This window comes from Centropristis striata, chromosome 12 (assembly GCF_030273125.1).
Source record: "Centropristis striata isolate RG_2023a ecotype Rhode Island chromosome 12, C.striata_1.0, whole genome shotgun sequence".
Lineage (NCBI taxonomy): Eukaryota > Metazoa > Chordata > Actinopteri > Perciformes > Serranidae > Centropristis > Centropristis striata.
The window spans coordinates 32,885,590-32,900,682 of NC_081528.1; the positions used below are offsets into that span (position 1 = coordinate 32,885,590).

A 15,093-nucleotide genomic window follows, 5' to 3' on the forward strand; every position below is an offset into this window, starting at 1 on the left:
GTCCTCATTATCGCATGCTGTAATATTGTTGAAATAGGATATGTGAGACTAAGCAGTAAAACGGGACAATGAACAACAGGTAGACTTTGTCAAATGTCATGCCCCTGGCAGTTTTTTGTTTTTTTTCAAAGCCTCTATCCTCATTCATAATTTATGAAGAAACGGAATTTAATGTCTAAATTTCTATATAGATGAGGATCGTAAATATTTTTCTCTTTTTTCCTTCGTCATAGTAGACTACAAACTGTTTTTGCAATTACTTGAGTGACTTTTTATTAATTTTTTATTTGTTTTAAAGACAATCCTTATGAAAAGAATTAGCAGTAATGTGAGCCATTGGTGCATCAGCAGCTAGGAGAAATCAGCCTTTGCCGGGAAGTCTGTCCTCGGGGATTGCAAGGTCAGCAGCTGCTGTGACAGACTAAGCTCATTGAATCTACAGCATGCAGTTTTTGAATCTTTAGTAGGTACTATATTGTGCTTGCGAGTAAAAAAACAGTCGTTGAAACGGATGGTGATATAATTGAGTGGCTCTGCTGCGATACACTGACTCATCTCCACAGGCATGCATGCACACTGATGTGGTTTGTGAAGTGAGAGTGACTGCCAAAAACCTCAACACAATTGTGAATATGCACCCAGCTTAACCCACACTTTAGTCCATTTATTTTAAATCTTCCTGCTTTTTTCCTCAGAATAAAATATTATCAGGCCTGACAGCTATGTGGTGAAAGAAATAGTGAAATCTACTCTTGTGATGTACAAGTATTACGATAAATTATTTGTAAGGTTTACTCTCATTAATTAAATTATTATTGAATACAAATCTTTTCATCATTTAAAAAATATGTATAGGTTCTGAAATTTTAAGTTAACTTGAAATGAAAAAAATCATATACATTAAGTTAATGCTAAATGATGTTTTTTTGTGAATTTAAATTCAATAATTTCACTTTGACATACTCCAACCTCACAGAAATTTTGCAAACACTCCATAAACATTGGAATTGGAAAAACAGTGTGTGCATTTGCAGCAATAAAGAAGAAAAATATCCATTCTTGGAAAGAGGACCACAATGGTTTTCCTTAAAACTTTATTATCTTCATTATATCCTCGACTTGTTTATTGTATTTGTAGTGGTGGGTGACCTGTTATTATATAAATCAAATGAAATAGAATTTATATACCTTTGCCTTTAGCGTAAACAAAGTATTAAATAAGTCACAGCACTTCCACTGGAGTAGGAAAGTGTAGTAGTACTTGAACCAGTGCATCAGACGTGGTTTCAGTCAGAGGGATCCCGGGTGCTTCTCTCAGGAGGAAACTCACCATATATGGTCAATGACGTCACGGCACGTGGTTTGATTCGTGAGAGGTTCCAGACAACACTATTTCCCGTAACTCCAGAGGGGCGTGGCAAACATATAGTGCCGCTTTAAGAGTTTACAACCTCACAATCATTCCCAGACTTTGGCTTCTAGATGTGTGACTAAGGACGAGGGGATGTACTGAAAGTTGTTTTCGGAAGTTATAAGGCGATTTTGAAAAAAGCGAGGCGACATTTCCTTCCTTGTTCCCCCTTCTTAACGTGCCCGTTTGGACTCTACCGACTTACCGCAATAAGGTGGGCTTACCCAGAGTTTGAATTGATTCAACCTGAAAGTACTTTCGTGAGACCTGAAGGCTTCGCAGCCACAGCTGGACCCAATTTTCATTTCGTATAAACAGAAAGGATGTATCGAAACTTTGCAAGTCAAGAGAGAGGCAACCCGGCGTACACAGGCAGCGTCTCTGGGTCAAACACCCAGGGAAGCACCAGCACCTCGACTACACAGCAGGAGCAGGTAGGTGAACTTTATTTAACCGGGCTACAGGTTCTCCCAGGCACCTAGGGGTCAAATTGGGAGAATAGGATATAGAATAAACTGTAAATATAAGGAAATAGTTTTAAAAAGTTGTTAACTTTCAGCTATTATAAAGTATTAAACCTGTATGTCACATACGTAGTAGTATACAAGTTATTATACTGTATGTAATAAGTATAACTCTTTATATAATAACAGTCATGATAATCTTCATAACCACTTGCTTTATACTTTAATTACGTTGCATTTAGACTTCAGAAACCATGTCTTTTGTTATCGATCACATGTTAGATTCCTCCACTAACTTTATCCACATTTTTCTTTTTCAATCTGTTTTTTTTTTCAATTCAGAAGTTTACAATGGCAGGCAGCAGTCAGTTCGTACCAAGCCTCAATGCCATCACAAGCAACCAGGACCTCCAGTGGATGGTCCAGCCCTCCCTCATGCATACACCAGGCCCTTCACGATCTCCAGTACCTCCCTACCCGTCCCTCTCAGGGGCACGGCCTCTGGGTCAACCGCTCTCCCACTCCCATTTTCTCAGACCAGGGGTCATAAGAGCAGCTGCAAACACCACTGGACCGACAAGGCGCAGGAACGATGAACATGTAAGAAAGTATTCCTTAAATAACAAAAACTTTAGAGCATAAATACACTGATATAGACAATGATATATATGGATTTTTTTCAAGTTTCTCAAGTTCAAGTTTCTGTTTGAAAAGTGAGAATTGTTGAGAAAATAAAAGGAGCTCCACTGGGAGTCATATTTTCCCTAGAGGGGATGCAGATACTGAGGTGTGGACAGTAGCAATCATTTCTGTGTAACTAGTGTGTAATATCCTGTAAAACTCTGTGTCATTTCCTTTAGGCTTACACATCACAATAAGAAATTAAGTAAGATTACATTATTGAGTCATATTATTTAAAACATTATTTAAATAAGTTGCTCCCCAGAGGCAAACACAGACTATTTATTTTCTTCAATGGTATTTACTTTGACTCGTTGTTGACTCAGTGAAATGATCACTTCTGACACATTGTTTGCAAAGATCTGCTTTTCGTTAGCAGAGCAATGTTACGTGTCAAAACAAGATATCATCAATGTTAAAGGGACCAACTTGAACTATCAGGACTCATGTTCGTCACAACCACACTATCGTTTTTTTGATTTTTGTTAGGCACATGTTGGCACACATCCCCGTCATGGTTTTGTTCTTGGAGTTGTAATTTCATGGTACAGGAAGTGGACTGTCATGTGACTCACAGGGGCAAGTCATGTTCAGTGACTCACACCTGAGTCACCGCTTGGATCTGAGTGTGACTCATCGATCTGAAAGGGCGGGAAATATAGGATCAACAGCAATTATTCAGTAGGGTGCTTGGTGAAGTCAGAGTTGGGGTGTTACAAAGGCACAAAAGCTCAGACATTTCAAAATCATTGAGCCGCCATGACTGTGATGACTCAGTGCACACACATGGTGGTGGTATTTCTCCTGTGTCACATCGTCTATGCTGGACTCTCAACATGTCTCCCTCTACATTTGATATTTAGAGTGTTTTTCCCTCAAAACAGAAAGATTACATAATCCAACTTTGAATATTAAATGGGGTTTAGAGTTTTGACTTTGTACATCAGATGAACTAATGTGTTTTAATTTCTCTTCTCTTTCTCATCACAGTTATCCCACGAAGAGATGGAGAGACGTAAAGTAAGAAGGGAGCGGAATAAACTGGCAGCAGCAAAATGTCGCAATCGCCGTAGGGAGCTGACAGACACACTGCAGAAGGTAAGAGAACATTGTACAAATGCCAAAACATTAAAGGAACAGTTCAGCCTGAAATTATCTTTTGGATCAAGTACTCATCCCATGTTACCTTGAATTTTTGAAGAAAACATTATATTTTTCTCTCATGCCTTCACGGTGAATGAAGAATCCTTAAACTGAGGAATGCTTGGTGAATTCAAGTAAATGGGAAACAACTGTATAATTACATAAAATCCACAAACTCTCACACAACCCATGCAGTGTAATAATTTATTAATTTGTTTATTTGTATTTATCAGTAATATGCTCACTACTTCCTAAAACACACAAATTGTACTATTTAAAACACTTCCACATAAACTGTGTCTTGCATGAGTTGTGTGAGAGTCCCATTTACTTCAATTCATCAAGGATTTATACATTTTCCAGATTCTCTGTCACAGTGGAGGCATGCGAGACAAATTGTTTTTTTTCAAGAATTCAAGGTGATACGGGGGCGTAATTGATATACAAATGGTCATTTTAAGTGTGAAGTATTTCTTTGATGATTAAAATACAAGGTATTCATCTCAATGAGAGAGTTTACTTATATTCCGGTCCTCTCTGCTTTCCCCTCTGTGTAGGAAACTGAGCAGCTGGAGGATGAAAAGTCCACTTTGCAGAAGGAAATAGCTGCATTACAAAAGGAGAAAGACAAGCTGGAGCTGGTCCTGGAGGCCCACCGCCCCATTTGTAAAATAGAGGACTCTGATTCAGATTCAGACCTGAGTCCACCAACTTCCTCTTTGGGAGGCATCAAACTGGAGCCACAGGACTTCAGCAGACCCGGGCCCTCGACCAAACTTCTAGTAAAGATGGAGAAGCCGAAACCAAAGATAACCATATCCACCAAGAGTGTGACATCAGCCGCCTCCACTGTCACCACTGAATCAGAGTCTCTGCACACCCCGGTTCTCACATCTACTCCCTCTCTCACACCCTTCACAGCCGGCATGGTTTTCACCTATCCCTCCGCTGCTATGGACACCAGCGCCTCCATCACATCCCACGCTACATCACATCAGGGACACGTCCACCATTCTCATGCCCCACAGCCCTGTGGGGTAGCTCATCGCCGCAGCAGCAGCAGCGGAGACCAATCGGATCACTCCCTGCACTCCCCGACCATCCTCACTCTGTGATTGACGGCTGTGTCATCCTGGCAAAACACTAACGTTCAGTTCATCATGTGTGGAAAAAGGATCTCTGGGAAACATGAGGGAATAAAAAAATGATGATTGTGATAAGCATTTCAAAAGGAGCTGCGTGCAGCTGCTTAATTTCTTCAGATTCTTCACTTAGATATTAGGCAAATATCAGGATATGAATGTTACACTCTTTTTAGTATTAATACAATATAAAGTCTTTATATTTCTCATTTTAGCAGCTGTGAGGTAGAATGAGTTGTTTGAGGTTTATAATGAAAGCATTCATGCAGAATTATAGAATTATACCTTTCTAGAATTAACTGTGATAACTAAAAATGTATTTATAACAATAACATAATTAATGATTTAATACATTGGATCTTCATGTTATGTAACACTTTATAAACTTTCTCATCAAGGGAAATAGAGTACTTATAAATAAATCGTCTATATTTTTGTATGAATCTTTTAAGAATCCTAATATCGTCTATGCAATTTATTGACCACTAAGGCTGGGCCGTAGGAGTTGATATAGATTATATAATCATATATTTATTTTTGAGAGTGTAATATATTTTTGGTAATGTTTTTATTGTCTCTGACAAATGAACCGTTTTGGTTGGCAGTGCCTTACTTTTATCTGTTGTCAAAGCTGTACAACTTCACAGACAATAAAGAGCAAAAGTCCAAAACTGTGTGAGATGTGTGATGATGTAATGCTCCTGCGGGTGCTGGGAATCCTTGAAAACACTTGAATTTTAAGGGGAACCCTGTATTATTATTATTTAAAAACAGTAACAGCAGGAAGTTATGATTAGACTGAAATGCATCTTAAAAACAACAACCAATTAGATGCAGTTAAGAATGAATGACTTATAAGGTAAAAAAAAAATGAACGTCTCATAAAGTGAATGCTGGGACTCTGGAATAACCCAAATTGGAGTAAGTATTCAAGTATTGGATTTGTTGAATAATCAATGAATAGAAGAATAATCTGCAGCTATTTTGTGTTAAATCAAGCCAAGATAAAATACAAATACTCTCTAGTTGAAGTGTCTTCAATGTGAGGATTTGCTGCCCTGTTTTGTGTAATGACATCTCTGTGTTTCAGACTGTTGTTAAGACAAAACCAAACAATTTCAGGACATAACCTTTGAACCTGAAGAAATTCCCAGGGAAATTATAATGACCGCATCATAGAAGCCTCATGCATTCCCTTGAGTAAAAAATTCTGTCTTTCTACAGTCTTTCTTGTCTTTTTTTTTTTACTGAATCAGTTACATAATTATCTCAAAATTCTGAGAAACAATTTATTGAAAAAATATTATGCTCTTGGATTTTCTGATTATTAGATTATTTTCTCATTCATTCAGAATAACAGAGCAAACATATTTTTAACTGAATGCATTATGCCTCTACACCACATTTCCACATTTTATAAATAAAATGACTAATTAAGAACATAATAATCAGTGGAAATCCTTTAAACCCTTTTTTGTTGTCACCCATTAAATGATTTAGATGCTGCATTTCATGCTGACAGACTCTAATGACTGCCCTATGACCCTCAACAGTGAACACTGTTTTTTTTTCTGTGACTCCATTTCCCAAAAATGAAGCAAATCTCTTGCTAATACATGCAGGCTCAGAGGCCATTGGATTGCTCTGCTAAAATGGGGTTAGAGAGAGAAACAGAGATGGAATGATTGAGAGCCAGAGAGCATGAGGGAGAGAAAAAAATCAGCGTGTGTGCTGCTGTCAAAGGACGTCTGTGCATTACTAAGTGGCTAAAAGCATTACTGCCCTCTTCAGCTCTCCAGACTGAGCAAATAGGGATCCAAAAATAAAACTGATGAACATCCATAAAGTCAGTCTGTGTGACATGAAGGGAGCATCAATCAAGCACAGTCAGTTCAGACACGAAGGTCAGAACAACAAGTGCAGAAATCAATCCTTCATTCTGTGTCATGTAAATGTGTAAATGCACATTTCTGCAAAGTCAAACACACAAAGAAAGGTCAGACCAGCACAAAGTGTCATACCCACTGTATTTAAAGCTCTTCAATGCACTACGAGCATAGCCCACCAATAAACAGCTAACGACAAAATAAATCTTTTCTAATCCATGTGCATCATCTATGATTTAAACTGAAATTGGTTAGTAATGCTAGTTAATACAGATAAATCAAGATAAAGAAGGGTCAAAGTTAAGATTATCCCTAATGTTACAGGGTAAATACAATGCATGAGTTACAGACAAAGCTGGCCGTCGCCAACTTAAACAAACTCTGTGAGATATGCTAATTGAACATCAACAACAATGTAATAAAAAATGTAATACAAGTGAATTTAAACAGCTTGAATAGAATAGAAATCATTAAAACTTGTATAGACCTTCCAGTTTGATACAAAGAGTTTCCAGTTTGATTTTTAAAAAAGTGTCAGAACTTGTTCAGTTCAGCTCTGAGTGAGGTCCAAGGACATCTATCGTGTCTGATCCAAAACCTTAACACGTGTGCTGGCTCTGCCCAGGCTCTAGCACATGTACATTATGCACAGCAGCCCCACCCGCAGTAAACCTGAAGGGCCCTCACATCAGACTGGCTAACAGGCCTGTACAAATTGTGACAATCATCATGCACATATGGCACTCCAATCCTGTCCTGAGGAAGAGAGTGGAAAAAATATTACACATTATTGGGCATCTAGCAAAAGCAAATATCAAATAGTTTCATTTTTTCTTTTATCACAACTCATCTATTTCAGTGCTATTGGAATTCAGTGGACTAAATATGGCTCAAAACTGGATTGAAATGAATCTTCAGATCAGTGATTTAAAGATCCATGGTAACGCTGTCCAGTGCAATAGAGAAAAGGCTTCTACCAGTGTAGGCTAGTCCAGTGCATGAGATAAATTTATATATGTGACCCACTTTTTTGGTCCCATTTCTTTTCTTCTTTTTTTTCCCAACAACAGACCACTGAAAAAGGAGAATACCCCCCAATCATTAGAAAAAACACTGTAAAATTTAGATACATTATCATCTGGCAAACATCTATTAAATGTCTTTGTAAAGTCCTGAAAATGTCTTTTAGATTCTTTGTCATGTCAAAACCTAGTGGCACACAAATCTTTGCAGCATTCAGAAGGCCTAATGCTTTTGCACCAAAGTGATTTGCATTGTCTGACAAAGCTTCCATTTTGTCAATCACATCACTCCTAGTCTACAAATTCCTTATTTGAGTTGGAGAAGCCCTCAATACTGATATAAACCCGCCATCAGTCATCAGGGGAGCACACCAGGTGGAGCTGGTCCGGGCTTCCCACGCTGCCTGTGCTTGAGCTCCCGTCCCCCAGGTCCCGGGCCACCATGCAGGGCAGGTTAAGCTCGGTGGACCCTCCGGGGCTGGAGTCACTCCTGCTGACACACTCCTCCTCCAGGACCAGGCACAGCTCCTTCAGGTCCAAATTCTCCTTCACCAGCCCGTCCTGCATGCGCTCCAGGTCGGCGAGCTTTTTCAAGTACCCGCCCAGGTCCTCCCGCATCACTTTCGCCGCGTGATGCCCGAACAGCTGCCATTCCCGGGCCAGCTTCTTCACTTTGAGCCGGTCGTCGTCCAGGAAACAGCACAGGTCCCGCAGTTCCACGTTTTCCTCCTGCAGACGCTGATTGATGACTTTCAGTTCCCTGATTTCAAGGAGGTGTCCCTGCAGCTGTTTATTTACCTCTTTTATCAGCCGTCCTCGCTGGATGAGAGCGGATATTTTCTCCGACTCCTCTTTACGCAGCCGGCTCACCAGCTCCTCTTTGGAGCACGTCAGCAAATCCTCGTCAGACATCTTTGACAGTTCTCTATTTATTATCTCCCCTTCGCTACCCATTTTTCTATTTAAAACCTACACCTAGGGGGTACCTGAGAATCTATTAAAAAGCGCTGAGATGAAGCTATAATGCTCAACGCAGAGCCATCACATCCTCTTCTTCTGCATACAGTGTTTTCCAGATGTCATGTATGCAATCACAATAGCACCGGAGGCCAAATCATGGCATAAACATGTGATTTCTTTATTTAGATGGCTTTTTTCAAGGCGCTATGACTTCAGTCTTAATTTGTGCGGAACCCAGCGTCAGTCCTCCGTGGAAGATGCTTTAATGAGGTCGTGTATGAAGATGCACCGCAGACCCCCATTAATGTCAATCTGTCATCCTCTCCACAGCAGGCTGTGTTCTCCAAAGGCCTCCAGAAATACAACTGTCCTTATTTTACCTCCTCTCGCTGTATTTTGAAGGCAACAGCCGCCCCGTGGGTTCTTCTGTAGGCTACTGTATGTGCAAAGGCCCGCTCGATCCACGGAGGCTTAATCCAGCAGCCTCGGATGCACACCCTGCAGATGTTGTGATTTTTACGTCGCTGGCATCGTCTCACCAGGCTGTGCTCCGCTCGCCTTGGCTGAATGAATTCCGTTTCCCGGTGGCTGGAGGATGAGTCCGTTACGGTGCAGCAGCTTTTTTTCTTTACGAACGGTTCATTCTTAAGATAAACAAACAAACAAACAAAAATAAATCTAAATCCGATCTTGCCCGTTATCCGCTCAAAATAAGTGCATCATCTCTGCTCATCCTCTGGGGCTGGACTGTTACCACAACAATGTCCGCCTCCGCCACTTTCACGGCTGTGACTCCGCTAAGCAGCGAGTCAAGCCTCAGCATTAGCGGAAGTCAGTCTTTGCAGCCTTCAAAATAAAAGCCTCGACTGTTGCCATATTAAAGGAACAAATCACCCAAAAATCAAAAATACATATTTTTCATCTTACCTGTAGTATTATTTATCAATCTAGATTGTTAAATTCGATTAAATTGAATTTACATAGCCCAGAAACACAAATCTGGATCACAGACAGACAGACAGAGACACCCTCTGTCCTTTAACCCTTGCAGCGGACAAGGAAAAACTCCTCAAAAATACACTTTAACAAGAAAAAAAGAATAAGAAAAATCTCAGGGAGAGCAACAGAGGAGGGACCCCCCTCCCAGGATGCACAGATGTGCAATAGAGTTTGTACAGAATAGAATTGTTTTGGTGTGAGTTGCTGAATGTTGGAGATTGGCTATAGAATTATCTGATTCCTGAATAATGGGAAAGGCTATATGGCAGCTATAGCTCAACAGCAATACCAACTTACAGAAAGTATGACCTACTCAAATCCAAAAACCTTGTTTTGAACAGTTTCTTGTCAGAAGTCCCTACATGAAACTGCTCACTGGGCCGCGGTTCCTAGAAAGAGACAATGCTGTTTAGTTTTTCCAGGGTGTTTCTGGGGCTTTGACCACCACAGGCCCAGTGTCATTAAATCAGATTACATTTGAGAAAAGGGAGACATGTCTGCAGCAGATATTCCCAACGCACAGGATCTGACACCAAAATGATCTAAATAGCACTAGCCTACATGTTTTTATTTTTATTTTATATTTCTTATACATATTTCACACAGGGGGGGGGGGGGGGGGGGGCTGTCCTTTTAATGAAATAAGTGAGAACATTGTAGCTTTCTTTCTTCAGGCAACGTTTTTTTTTTTAATTGATAGTAGGCTATGTTACTGTTTCCTCAACAAGACTGGTTTTATTTTGAACAATTTTCCCGGAAGTGGAACTTTTTTTCGTGGCTGCTGCTTTGACACGTTGGTTAGATAGTAATCAGACATATTTGTGGTTTCCTCTGGGGTTTACAGTGACTCTTCGCATACCGTAGCCATACTGTGGTATGGTAGTAAATGGCAACATAGCATCGATCCGCTCAGTGATCCAGCTGAGCCGACTCAGGTCGTCTCATCTACATTATGAAAAACATCAAGATGTCAGGGTGAAGATCTGCTCCATGTGCTCTCTCAGTGAGGAACTTGTGCGCCCCCATTTGGATTCAAAAACATACTTTTACCTTTACCGTGCTATGAAACCAAAACACACTGGATATGCACATTAATCGCAAAGCAAATGAGTAGGAAAGGCCTGCGTGAAGCCACTTCCTCTGAGATTTGCTTTCCATTTGAATGATTTCAGCCTCAAAAACTAAAGACATAGGCCTAACACCCTCAAACCTTTATAAAACATGGGAGATACATCGATAGGCCCCACTGCCTTTGGAGTTCACTACACAAAAAGATGTACAGTACAATGCCGTTGTATCATGAGTGGCTCCTGGCTGTACTCGTTTCTTTTCAAAGAACACTGGCGGAAAGTGTGACTGCAGGCTTTTTTTCCATGGGTTTATGCTGAGGCATTCAGCCACATCCTTCCGCCCTCTGTCCCACCTCCATTGTTTCACTGAGGCCATAACAATGTAGGGTGTTAACCGTGCAAGTGGGAACTGGGGATGGAATCAGGGTGTCATGTGGGGTTAGAAACGAGAGTGTTGATGTGCAGCGAGAGATCCGACAAAAAGACATGTTGACTGAGTCGTTTTCCCTTATGTTGTGATTTTGAAGGACACATGCAGAAACACAGAAAGGGAGGGTGAGGAGAGGGATTTGCAGGGATTTATTTAGATTAATCGCCGGAGGAAAAGAGAGCAGATTGTGTACACGCAGCAAGCAAAGCACGTACAGGCCTATCTCTGATCTGACACATTTTAAAATAACTAAGAGCACAAATGGAAGGGCAGAGATAAACAATAGGCCAGTGCCTCGCTGGTAATTTAATAGACTACTTTACATAACCGTCCATTGTAGTTTCTTCTGTCCATTGATGGCTTTCTTACTTAAAAAAAATGCTTTGTTTGTGTCTGTTGGATTTATTTTACTCTCCTTGCAATGGGAAGACACCGTCAGGCACTCAAGGGTAGTGTGTATTCTACAGTTGGCAAGAAATCTGGGGGCTTTTCCTGGCTTCTTCCAGAGTCTGCCCACATTACGTGCCCTCGGCGGTGTGACTCCGGTTTTGCCAATGGGATTAAAAACGGGCCAACTTTACGGATCACGCACAGTAATAGGCAGTACGTTACGGGTGCTGCATGCCCCATGACTGCATGCTGCTAGGAACAGAAGCAACTATCACAAGTGTCGTTTGTGTTTATAAGTGTATCAACAAGACCAAATCTAAATAAAATCCAGGAAATATGCTGAAACTGGTTGAGCATAATGCTTTCTAGCCTGCACCATCCCCAATTAAAATCAACTTAATTGATAGAAATCTACAAAACACTGTCTCACAGTATCTTATATTATTATTATTATATATAGACAACAGAAGATAACAGAATTATAATAATCTATTGTAAATATTGCTTTCCTTATCTTGTTATCTTTTTTTCTGATGCTTGCTTTGGCAATATATACATTGTTATGTCATGCCAATAAAACCAATTGAATTGAATTGAATTGATATGTATTATCATTATTTCCATTGTTAAATTTGTCGGCACTGCAATCTTTTCTGAACCGGTTATTTAGGTTTCTCATTAATCTCCCACATTGTATCCATTAAGAATGAGAGACGTTTGAGACGTTCGAATAGACCATAGACTGTATAAAATAGACATAATGTAGCGACACTGTTGTGATGATAGAACGTTCAGTGTTACTAATAAGAAGCGACAATAACAGGAAAAAGAACGCAAAGAAAAAAGAACGCTGAAGCCTTATTGCAGTTAATTAAGACGCGCTGATTGGTTCTCGCGATAGACCGGATGGTAAAGCAATATGACTCTACCGTTATGGCCATTTCAAAATAAAAGCATAAATACTTGACTAAAGGAAATAATTCTGGGAAACAAAATCCCAAGCAAGACTAGGCTATGTGGTAGCAAAATTACAAGCTTTGGTTTACTCACACACTGTATATTTTTTAGTACTGCTAAAATATATCCCACTGAAGAATTCAATATAGATATACAATAATCGCCAAAGTCATTTTCTGTCAATTTTTTTTTGCCTAAATCATCTCCTCATGACACCGGCCACCTATGGTAAAATCGCCTACATCCTCAGTTGATCAGATCATGTGATTTTACCCCTTTAAGATCATGGCCTATGCCAAGTGTATGACTTAAGCGGATTTATTATGCCTAAATCAAAATAAAATGTGACTTAGGCATCTTTTTGAACATGCCTTTGTGACTTAAGCAAGATATGGTAAGACTTTATTTTGAAGTTGTCTACATAAGAGTGACACGAGTGTGTCATTAACACGACATAGGATGCGTCATGAACATTAATGACACTGTGAAGTAACATTAATGCTCATGATACTTATGATGTCATGTTTCTGACAGGCTTGTGTGCCTCTTATGTAGACACCTTCAAAATAAAGTGTTACCAGTGTACTTCTCCAGCATAATTTCATCTAGAGACTCCATTTAAACTCTTATAACAGTAGTTATAAGAGTGTATAAGAGAGTATAACAGTGCTCGGTGCGATTGCCCCGTGGCCCTAATAAACAGACTAACTAGAAGTAATTGAGACAAAATATCGTTTTAATTCCTACAACAGGACAGTTGGGGGCGATTTTTCTTTTCCTGTGACGTCATAAACCGGAAGTTCTTGTAGCATGACTGCTGTTGTTGACACTGAGCACCCATAGCAATACAGTAACGCTGCAGTTTGGTAGATGTTCGTGTTTTAAAACACGAGAGCTGATCACCTGATTATACCGTAATGTTAATTCGGTTTTAATGTACCTTTTTGTTACCTGGTTGTCAGTTTAGTCTCCGCTGAAGCTGCTAACTTTGCGACGTAGCTAGCACAGGAGGCTAGCCTTTAAGGGAGGAAGTTAGCTAATTAGGACACCATGGAAAGAAGATTTAAGTCCAGCCAATAGAATTAACGGAACACTTTGTATTTGTATTTTATTGAATTTTATCTTTCTGCTTGAAAGTGTTCGGAACAACATTTAGAACACGGTATGGTGTGTTTTTGTTGCTTAAAACGGCGTTGAGATGATGTCACATCTGATGGTTGAGGCTACTTAAGCCTAACAAATGTTAAACATCTCCTGATACACTTGTTTTTACTTAATTTCTTTCAACCAGATGGCGATGGAACTGGACGTGTTTGTGGGTAACACCACTATCATGGATGAGGAGGTTTACCAGCTCTGGTTGGATGGATACACAGGTAAGATACACACAATGTGGGATGTACTAGAATTTGGTTAAAACATAATTCAAGGTTCTAGGTAAAAGTCTTAACACAAGGTTTTTTTTCTGCAGCAAGGTTTCACAAAAACAGAATACAAAAGACAACGTGAACAACACATCAACACTATTAACCATAGACAGGCAGGGAAATTTAAATGTACACATATGCAAGTGTGCAAGGGCCATCATCCTATTAAGCATGCCAATAGGATTGTGTCCCTAAAGGATTAACTTACAAATAAAAAATATTGGGAACCACAAATATGCTAAATGTGTGACAACATTGTGCACATTACAAGTAAGCAATATTTAGTAAAATTATGGAGTAGCAATCCAGTGCTGCTGTATTTTCACACCACAGTAGTGGCTTTGTTAGTACAGGTTATTACACATAACTACAGCCATTGTGGGATCAGCAGGCTTGTGTGATTTTATCCCACAGTGAATGATGCAGTAAAGGTACGAATGGAAGGAGGAGTGCTGGAGGAGTGTGAGGCGAGTGCAGATGTTCTCCTGAGTGACACAATGGACCAGTACAGGACTTTCCAGATGTGTGAGCGTCTGCTGCACAGTCCGTCCAAACTAGCCAACCAGCTGCTGTTCCAGATCCCACCTCATCGACAAGCCATGCTCATAGAGAGGTGCAGTTATGATGCTCTCATTAATTCTGCTTCAGTTATCAATTATTAGTGTTTCCAGTGTCTGATATGAAAGTATATACAAAATCTTATTCTTAACATTTAATCAAGGATTTATGTTTTTTTTTTTTGTATTTTTGGAATATGCTCCTTCCTTGAACTGGGTTATTATTCTCTAAAGGCTAATTTTACCATTGCATGTATTTGTTATTAAACAATAAAAAACATTATCCTTTTTTCTTGAGATAGTAATGAAAATATATTCTTACATATTTCCTCTTTCTTCTGTATGTTTCCTTGTTAAGGTACTACGCCTTTGACGATGCATTTGTCCGAGAGGTCCTGGGAAAGAAACTCTCCAAAGGAACCAAGAAGGACTTGGATGATATCAGCGCCAAGACAGGTGTGACGCTGAAGAGCTGCAGGCGGCAGGTAAGAGCATTAAGACCACAGCAACAACTGTTCATCTCTATGATCAGTTTTTTAATTGTCAATGCTCAA

At 39.8% G+C, this 15,093-nt stretch overlaps 3 protein-coding genes across 4 annotated transcripts in view; 2 read left to right on the forward strand and 1 right to left on the reverse strand.

Moving 5' to 3' along the window:
- Positions 1 to 1,515: 1,515 nt before the first annotated feature.
- On the forward strand, positions 1,516 to 4,982 carry fosl1a (FOS like 1, AP-1 transcription factor subunit a). Its single transcript, XM_059346569.1, has 4 exons — positions 1,516 to 1,845; positions 2,218 to 2,475; positions 3,547 to 3,654; positions 4,257 to 4,982. Exons 1-4 carry the CDS (start codon positions 1,735 to 1,737, stop codon positions 4,812 to 4,814), a joined length of 1,035 nt encoding a protein of 344 aa, XP_059202552.1. The 5' UTR covers positions 1,516 to 1,734; the 3' UTR covers positions 4,815 to 4,982.
- Positions 4,983 to 6,849: 1,867 nt separating this feature from the next.
- ccdc85b (coiled-coil domain containing 85B) lies at positions 6,850 to 9,487 on the reverse strand. The gene has a single exon (XM_059346228.1). The coding sequence runs from the start codon at positions 8,701 to 8,703 to the stop codon at positions 8,101 to 8,103; it is 603 nt and encodes a 200-aa protein (XP_059202211.1). The 5' UTR covers positions 8,704 to 9,487; the 3' UTR covers positions 6,850 to 8,100.
- Positions 9,488 to 13,330: 3,843 nt separating this feature from the next.
- Positions 13,331 to 15,093, forward strand: part of fibpa (fibroblast growth factor (acidic) intracellular binding protein a) — a 5,850-nt gene continuing 4,087 nt past the window's right edge. For both annotated transcript variants that reach the window (XM_059346215.1, XM_059346216.1), the window contains exons 1-4: positions 13,331 to 13,717; positions 13,847 to 13,931; positions 14,397 to 14,595; positions 14,898 to 15,024. In XM_059346215.1, the coding sequence (XP_059202198.1) occupies positions 13,847 to 13,931; positions 14,397 to 14,595; positions 14,898 to 15,024 (411 nt within the window). In that variant the 5' untranslated portion in view covers positions 13,331 to 13,717. The remainder of the gene's footprint in view (positions 13,718 to 13,846; positions 13,932 to 14,396; positions 14,596 to 14,897; positions 15,025 to 15,093) is intronic.

Coding starts and splice junctions, on each gene's coding strand:
- fosl1a (XM_059346569.1), top strand. CDS start 1,735: ATGTATCGAAACTTTGCAAGTCAAGAGAGAGGCAACCCGGCGTACACA. Junction 1,846..2,217: donor CGACTACACAGCAGGAGCAG/GTAGGTGAACTT, acceptor TTTTCAATTCAG/AAGTTTACAATGGCAGGCAG. Junction 2,476..3,546: donor GGCGCAGGAACGATGAACAT/GTAAGAAAGTAT, acceptor TTCTCATCACAG/TTATCCCACGAAGAGATGGA.
- ccdc85b (XM_059346228.1), bottom strand. CDS start 8,703: ATGGGTAGCGAAGGGGAGATAATAAATAGAGAACTGTCAAAGATGTCT.